Source organism: Octopus bimaculoides, chromosome 5 (genome assembly GCF_001194135.2).
Source record: "Octopus bimaculoides isolate UCB-OBI-ISO-001 chromosome 5, ASM119413v2, whole genome shotgun sequence".
Lineage (NCBI taxonomy): Eukaryota > Metazoa > Mollusca > Cephalopoda > Octopoda > Octopodidae > Octopus > Octopus bimaculoides.
In genome coordinates this window covers 30,756,041-30,764,325 of record NC_068985.1, presented here as the reverse complement: position 1 = coordinate 30,764,325, position 8,285 = coordinate 30,756,041, and the positions used below count along the sequence as shown (strand labels likewise).

Genomic DNA, 8,285 nt, shown 5'->3' with positions numbered 1-8,285 from the left:
TATATATATATATATATATATATATACATATATATATATATATGTGTGTGTGTGTGTGTGTGTATATATATATATACATATATATATATATATAAGCTTCCACATAGTTTCTGTCTATGTAATTCACACATAAGACATTAGTCAACCCAGGGCTATAGTGGGAGATAATTGCCCAAGGTGCCACACTGTGCAATAAATCTGAAACCACATCTACATTATAACAACAAATAAATGGCTCTAAAAGCTACAAGATAACAGATAAAATTTACCTTTCCAATATATGAATTTGTAAGAGTCGGATTAATAGTACAGTTTGTGTCAGTCATTTCTTTGAACTGTTTTTCACTTAAAATATCAACCCTGCGAGAACAGCAGGTATCAGGAATTATTTTCAAGTATTGCATGCCCCTAATTTTAGTTCTCCGGTCCCATTTTTTGGCATAATGAAATTCTGTGTAGTTATTGATCCCACAACACTGGAACTGCAAGAAAATATATGCAAACAAGATTTTAAAGATGATATTACACATAAATTCTTATTTAGCATCATTTCTGAAAATACATATCCTTAGAAATACGTGAGGGTTGGCAACAAGAAGGGCATCCTGCTATAGAAAATCTGCCTCAACAAGTTCTGTCTGATCCATGCAAGCATAGAAAAGTGGATGTTAAACGATAATTGTGTTGGTGATGATAATTTATAACATCAATTTCAATTATAGTTTTTATTTCATTTACCTCACTAACAATCTATGGGAAAGTGTGAATGTCACATCTTCTTAATCTTTTACACTAAAAAGTCTCAGATTTCATGCCCAAGCTAAATACAATATGAATTTGTTCTATGATTAAATATAAAAACAAACACATTTTTAATTGTAAGAAATTGAATCAACTCTAGTATAGCAGTATTGTTACTTGGTTTATCAAAAGAAGAAAATAAATGACATAGAAGACCCTGGCAGGATTTGATATGAAAATAGTGTGGAACTGAAATATATCTGATCTAGTATTGACTGTCTCACTTTTCTGCCACACCCATTTCCATTGCTTTTATTCTTTTATTTTTTTACTTGTTTCAGTTATGAAACTATGATCATGCTGGGGCAGTACTTTGAAGGGTTCAGTTGACCAAATTGATTCCAGTACTTATAAGTCTGGTACTTATTCTAATGATCTCTTTATTGAACCACCAAGTTACAAGAGCATAAACAAACCAACACTAGCTGTCAAGTATTGTGAGGACAAGCACAAAACATACCCATACATGCATACACACACACACACACACACACACACACATGATAAACATCCACATAGTTTCTGTCTACTGAATTTACTCACAAGTTATTGGTCAAGTTAAGGCTATAATAAAAGACATTTGCCCAAAGTGTTGTACATGTGGATTGAACCTGAAACCTTATAGCTGTAAAGCAGACTTCTTAACCACACAGCTGTGTCTTAAGAAACAACATTGATTTCAAATTTTGATGCAAAGCCAGTAATTTCAGAGGAGGAGATAAGTTGATTACATTGACCTCAGTGTTTCTCTGGTACTTAATTTATTGACCCTGAAAGGATGAAAGGCAAAGTTGACCTCAGCAGAATTTGAACTCAGAACTTAAAGACAGACAAAATGTTGCTAAGCGTTTTGCCTGGTGTGCTTACAGTTCTGCCAACTCTTTGCTTTATCCTTAAAAAAGACAATATTAAAACTGGATGTCCCAACTTTTTTATGAGAAGGTGATTTACTTGAAATTACATATTCGGTAGATAAAAATGATTTCTTTAATATATTGTGGTGCATACCGTAGACATAACAAAATTCCAACCATATGAAGTTACATCTTCTTTTTCAGGACCAGCATACATGTTTTTCAGATTGGTAATCATTGGTTCTTTCATAGAGTCTTTCATCTAAAAGAAAATAATTTTGAATAGGAAAATTTTGGTTATTTAAGAAAAAAGGAAGCAAACACCTGTATCAAAAACACCAAGTTTCAATGAAATATTCAAAGTCCTGTTATTTGAATCAGAACAGTGGTTGTTCTCAATAATTTAACCTTCTACCAAAAATCTCAGTTAAGTCCCAAGATAATGCAAAACATTAGAAGAGAACAAGATTGTCTGAACCAATACATATCCTACTTCTTCATATTAATTTTCATAGAAACTTATCAACCTACTTGCATAGAGACATTTAAGGTCAACTTATCCTTATCTAAACTGCAAACCATTCAACTCTTTCATTACCATATTTCTGTTGAAATACATTGCCTTTGATTCAACTGATTTTAAAAGTAAGGAACAACTTAGTAAAATGACCATGTCATTTTTAATCTGGTGCTTGGAACAAAATTAACTTAAAATTTTGATAGATTTTAGTTCAAGTCACTTTAAACAAGAAGTTTGTATCATAAAATGAAGGATAGCCTCAGGTAAGTAGGTATTAAAAGGTTTATTCCACCACAGTCATGAACACTCCAGTCCAAAGTAAAACTCAAAGCAGACTGTCAACTTCTGATTTAATAAACATATCTATCCACCCTTCCCAATGTACTGACTTCTGTATTAGACAATGTGCAAACTTATATTACAGTACATACACATATATGTACACAGAGGCACATAAAAATGTATGATATATTGATGTGTGTATTTTATGTATAAATATATATATATATATAGACAACCAAAACTTTGACTGAAGAAGCATTCTAGAAGAGAGAGTGTGTGAGATGTATTTTCTCAAGGAAAATTGGTGAAAGTGACTTTGAAGTTCTGCTGGTAGGCAGTCTCATCAGACTGGACAGTTTAGTAAGGCAGGCCATTCATGAAATGCCAAAAATCAGTCACCATTTGCCTTGAGTGCATGTGATTGTGTGTGTGTGTGTGTGTGTGTGTGTGTGTGTGTGTGTGTAAATATTGATAGACAGAGAGATAGATATACATATATAAATATAGTTTATTTAAACTGAATATTTATCTATCTTATATCACAAATTTCATATGACTGCTATCCTCTGTTAAGAACTGTTACAATTCAATGTAGCTGTTAATTTATTTTCACTGGAGTGGGTGTGGTTACTTTTTGATTGATTCACTTTTGTGTATGTTGATTGGCTACTATTTTTATGTCTCTTGATTGGCAGTTTTTTCCCTCTTTTTTTTTGTTGCAGAAAATTGTCAGAGGCTTTGTTAAAATGTTTCTTTGTATGTGCACCTGTTGTGTTTGTATATGTGTGTATGCCCATGTATGTGTGTGTTTGTGTGTCTGCATGTTTGTGAGTATGAGTGTGAGTGTGAGTGTGTGCGTTTGAGTGTGTGTTTGTGTGTGTGTGAGTGTAAGGTTGAATTTCATTAAGGTAAAAAATAAAGTGTTTCAAAATGTTTTTTCTTTCATTTATTTAGTATGTCTATTTAGCATTTCATGGGATCTGGTGCATCATTTATTTATGCTTAGATAATTGTTAATGAATTTCCATATGTATTTATGTGTTTGTATTAGTGTGTACTTTTAACCAAAGGTTGTCTGCAATCATTTCATTGATCATGAGTAAGCGTGAGCAGTGTTTTGTATGTTTAATCATTTAGCATTTAAACCAGCTACATCCAGCCCAAATATTCTATCTATTGTATGTTCAAATCAACAAGATCTAGCCTTTTACACCTACCTTACAATGTCATTCTAAAATTAGACAATCACATCATTAAAATCTTAAAGCAATGATATAATGCATAATTAATTCAAAACAATGTAAATAAATAAGCATTATATTTGACAGGTTAATCTGAATGCTAAAAGGTTAATTATGGGCTACTGTTTGTGGTTTGGTCGTTGGAGATTCTTTTATTCTTTTATTCGTTTCAGTCATTTGACTGAGGCCATGCTGGAGCACCGTTTTGAAGGGTTTTAGTTGAACAAATTGACTCCAGGGCTTATTTTTTTAAAGCCTAGTACTTATTCTATTAGTCTTTTTTTTTTGAACTGCTAAGTTATAGAGATGTAAACATATCAACACTGATTGTCAAGCAGTGATGGAGGGACAAACACAGACACAAAGGCACACACACATACATACATACATACATATACATATATATAGATATATATACATATATATATATATATATATATATATATATATACACACACACACACATATATACATGACAAGCTTCATTCAGTTTGTCTACCATATCCACTCACAAGGCTTTGGTTGGCCTGAGGCTATATTATTAGAAGACACTTGCCCAGTGTGCCATGCAGTGGGACTGAACCCAGAACCATGTGGTTGGAAAGCAAGCTTCTTACCACACAGCCATACCTGTCTTTGTATCATTAGAACTATTAGTGCATTGACAATTACTTTATAGTCTGAATTCCAAACAGGATAAAATAAGTGCCTGTACCACAACACCTCAAACCCCTCTGTTGATCATGGAGGTGCATGGCTTAGTGGCTAGGGTATTGGACTTGTGATCATGAGATTGTGGTTTTGATTCCAGGACTGGGCGGTGCATTGTGTTCTCGAGCAAAATATTTTATTTCATGTTGCCCCAGTCCACTCAGCTGGCAAAAATGAGTGTCCCATCCAGCTGTGGAATATATATGCCATGAAACTGGGAAACTGGCCCTTGTGAGTCAGAATGACTTGAGAAGGTAACTTTACCTTTAAAAATTCAAAAGGGAAAAAATAAGATAAGAAAAGATAAGAATACAGGAGTTATTAAAAGATGTTACTCACTTCTTTCTTAGCCGAAAACAGCAATATAACAAAACCAGTTTCTGTGACCATCACACATGTTAACAAAAATCCATACTGCAAGTTAAATGAATATAAGAAAAATCAAATAAAGAAGATCGATATTTAATGAATATAATATATATTTTTAGATTTTAAAATTTTATTTCAGATTTTGTAAGAAATAAAGATTGGTAAAGAGTTGAGGTGGTAGAATTCTGACCTATTGGTAGAAGGAATGAAGGTTCTTGTATTAACACTGGTACTGTGTTGCATCCATGACCAACACAGTTAAAACCACCCTGGACAAGTGAAATAATTACTTCTATAAGGAATGGAAATGTAAAAATAAAAAGGAGCTATGATAAGGTGGGATTATATAAAACTTGCCATGCTTTTCTGAGGAGATCTAATAAAGCTGAAACATGATAGGTATTGACCCTATACTCACCTTCTCCTAATTTATAAGAAATAGAATCATATTTGTAAGTTAACATATTTGGTATGACAACAATATAAGAGTTACAAAACTTCACATAAAAAAGTATAACCAAGATACACCCCCACATACATGCATTAAGAACATAGAATAAAATAAAACAGTATACTCACCAGAATGAGTAATGACCTATTTTGGCAACAACCACCACAACAACCTATCAGTGCAATGAAGAGAAGACATGCTCCAGTTACAATGAATCCCAATGCCACCTTATGTGTGATATCAACATATCTGCCAAAATCTGGCATGTCTGCTTCAGATATTGCCTCTGCCATTGTTTTGTAAAGTGGTTGTAACTGTACTTCCATTTTGGCTGAGCCATATTTGACAATGATTCCACCCAGGATCAATGTACCACCAATTATCTGTAATTATGGAAATGAAATTCTGTCAGGGAAAAGTATTTATCGAACAATATTATATTACTATCAACATTCTGAAAGTCAAATTGTTTCTGCAAACATGCTGAAGACATTGATAATAAGAATATATTAAAGCTAATGAGGGAACTTCTGTTTCTAGGATAAGGGGAATTCCACATTCACATTAAAATTTGAAATTGTCCAATGAAGAAGTTCTCTAAAACACCATGTGCAAAAAAAAACAAAAACAAAAAAAAACTCAACATCCAAGCTGTAATTTAATATGTCACATACCTATGAATTTGTAAAATTAAAGATTCATTATTTTTTCTCAGCCTACATGCAGCTACTCAGGTACTTATATACTTGCAATTCTCCCCAATATTGAACGTCTCTCTGTCCCTGTTCTATGTAGTCACTTAACCTGATTAAATTAACAACCACATTTCTCTCCATTTACACTTTATTGTCTTAAAAAATCATACATTGGACATAGAAAATTTCTATGAGCTGTTGGAAAGAAACGTGTCTCTTTAGTTTTAAAATAGTTTTTAAAGTTAGCAAAGTTTTATAGTCATTATATTCTAAGTCAAAATATTTAAACCAACATATATATGATTTTATTTGTAATTTAATACACCTCTATTTTCACTCCTGTACTTTGATTCCTAGCAACTTACCTCTGTTCTCAACCACAGTATCTCTTCTTTTTAACCATTTCATCCCAATATAAATTATACAATGTTGCTTTAAATATTAAGATTAAAAAAATAGATATAAAATGTCCATTGCTAGACTACCAATGTGACAATTCTTTGACTGGCTGTTATAAGTCTATTCAAGCAGACATGACTAGGATCCATTTATCTAGACAATTTCTGTTTATCTCTTTCAGCTGCCAAACCTTTATTGCACATCTTCTGTGCCTTTCATTGCATTTGTACTTTTCTAAAAGAGAGAAAAACAAACAAACAAACATATGTTTTGCTTTTTTTTCATCATTCACCAGAGAGAGAAGAGAATCAACCCCAGTAATTGACTAGCAGTTTATTGTTCCTGGAATGATGAAAGGTAAAGTTGGTTACCGAAACATGATTTGAATTCAGAATGCAAAGAGTTAACAAATACTGCAAGCGTTCAGTTTCATGTTCTAATAACTGCCTGTTTGCTGACTGAAGTGTGCGCCTAGTTTACAAATACATCATTATAAATAGCTTGTGTTTCTTAAAATGAAATATATATTTTTGACATAAAATTGTTGCTATGTTGTTCAAGGTCTCTTGTTTTAGTTATATCATGCCTCTTGCATGCTCCAACACACAAATAAATAGTATGTGGTACAATATAACAGTCTGGACATGTATTATCTTCATTATCAATTCTATTCATGTGTGCCATAAGATTTCTTTGGCAGTGAAGTAGATTTGGTTAGAACGTGACAGTTACAATTCCCCTGTGCTTATTTATTAGTGGTGTACACCATGGTGATGAGCTGATGGAATCGTAAGCGCATCTGGCAAAATACTTAGTGTCATTTCCTCTTGTTTTTTTTAATGTTCTGAGCTCAAATTCCGCTGAGGTCGGCTTTGCCTTTCAACTGTTCATGGTCAAACATCTTTGACCATAGCTTTTGATTTGCTCATACAGGGTTGATCTGAGGCTTGTCATCATTATCATCTTTATCATCATAATCATTATAACCACCAGCACCACAAGCAGCAGCAGCAGCAGCAGCAGCACCACCACCACCACCACAACCACCACCACCACCAACAACAACAACAACAAAAAACAACCACCACCAACCACCACCACCACCACCACAATTGACAACAACAACTGCAACAATCTAAAGTGATCTAAAAACTGAAACATAAGATGTCTGAAATCTCTTTCAAAGGTTTTACTATTACTTACAACCAGGAAAACATTTATTATCATAAAGATGGTGGTTCCGGTGGAAGATATAATTCTTTGCTTCTTAGCCTTCTTTCGTCTTCGCGGCTTTTGATCTGCATTTTGATTTTGTTCATCAGCCATATTTCTCACTCAGAAAGAAAGCTGTAAAACAGAAAAATATAGTTAAGTTTTAAAACTCTTAAGATGGTTTAAAGCTATGGCTTTTTGTAAGGCTAATGTTTATGGCTCTTTCATAGGTAACACAAAAAAAAAACATTTAAGCATTTTCTAGTAACTAACCTAAACACACACACACACACACACACACACACAGAATGTTATCTATGTTGAACTTTTAAATTTAATACTCAACACCAGTTACAAATAAGAGTAAATGTATACATACATACATACATACATACATACATACATACATACATCATCGTCGTTTAACGTCCGCTTTCCATGCTAGCATGGGTTGGACGATTTGACTGAGGACTGGTGAAACCGGATGGCAACACCAGGCTCCAATCTAATTTGGCACAGCACATTTCCAAAGGTCTCGGTCAGTAGTCATCGCCTCGGTGAGGCCCAATGTACGAAGGTCTTGCCTCACCACCTCAGCCCAGGTCTTCCTGGGCCTACCTCTTCCACGGGTTCCCTCAACTGTTAGGGTGTGGCACTTTTTCACGCAGCTATCCTCATCCATTCTCACCACATGTCCATACCAGCGCAATCGTCTCTCTTGCACACCACAACTGATGCTTCTAATGTTCA

At 33.8% G+C, this 8,285-nt stretch overlaps 1 protein-coding gene across 3 annotated transcripts in view; it reads right to left on the bottom strand.

The window, feature by feature from the left end:
• LOC106867859 (CD63 antigen) overlaps window positions 1-8,285 on the bottom strand; it is a 50,047-nt gene that overhangs the window by 26,493 nt on the left and 15,269 nt on the right. For all 3 annotated transcript variants that reach the window (XM_052968254.1, XM_052968255.1, XM_014912900.2), the window contains exons 2-6: window positions 7,527-7,670; window positions 5,358-5,612; window positions 4,749-4,823; window positions 1,810-1,917; window positions 270-482 (exon numbers count right to left, since the gene is read on the bottom strand). In XM_052968254.1, coding sequence (XP_052824214.1) covers window positions 270-482; window positions 1,810-1,917; window positions 4,749-4,823; window positions 5,358-5,612; window positions 7,527-7,649 — 774 coding nt within the window. In that variant the 5' untranslated portion in view covers window positions 7,650-7,670. The remainder of the gene's footprint in view (window positions 1-269; window positions 483-1,809; window positions 1,918-4,748; window positions 4,824-5,357; window positions 5,613-7,526; window positions 7,671-8,285) is intronic.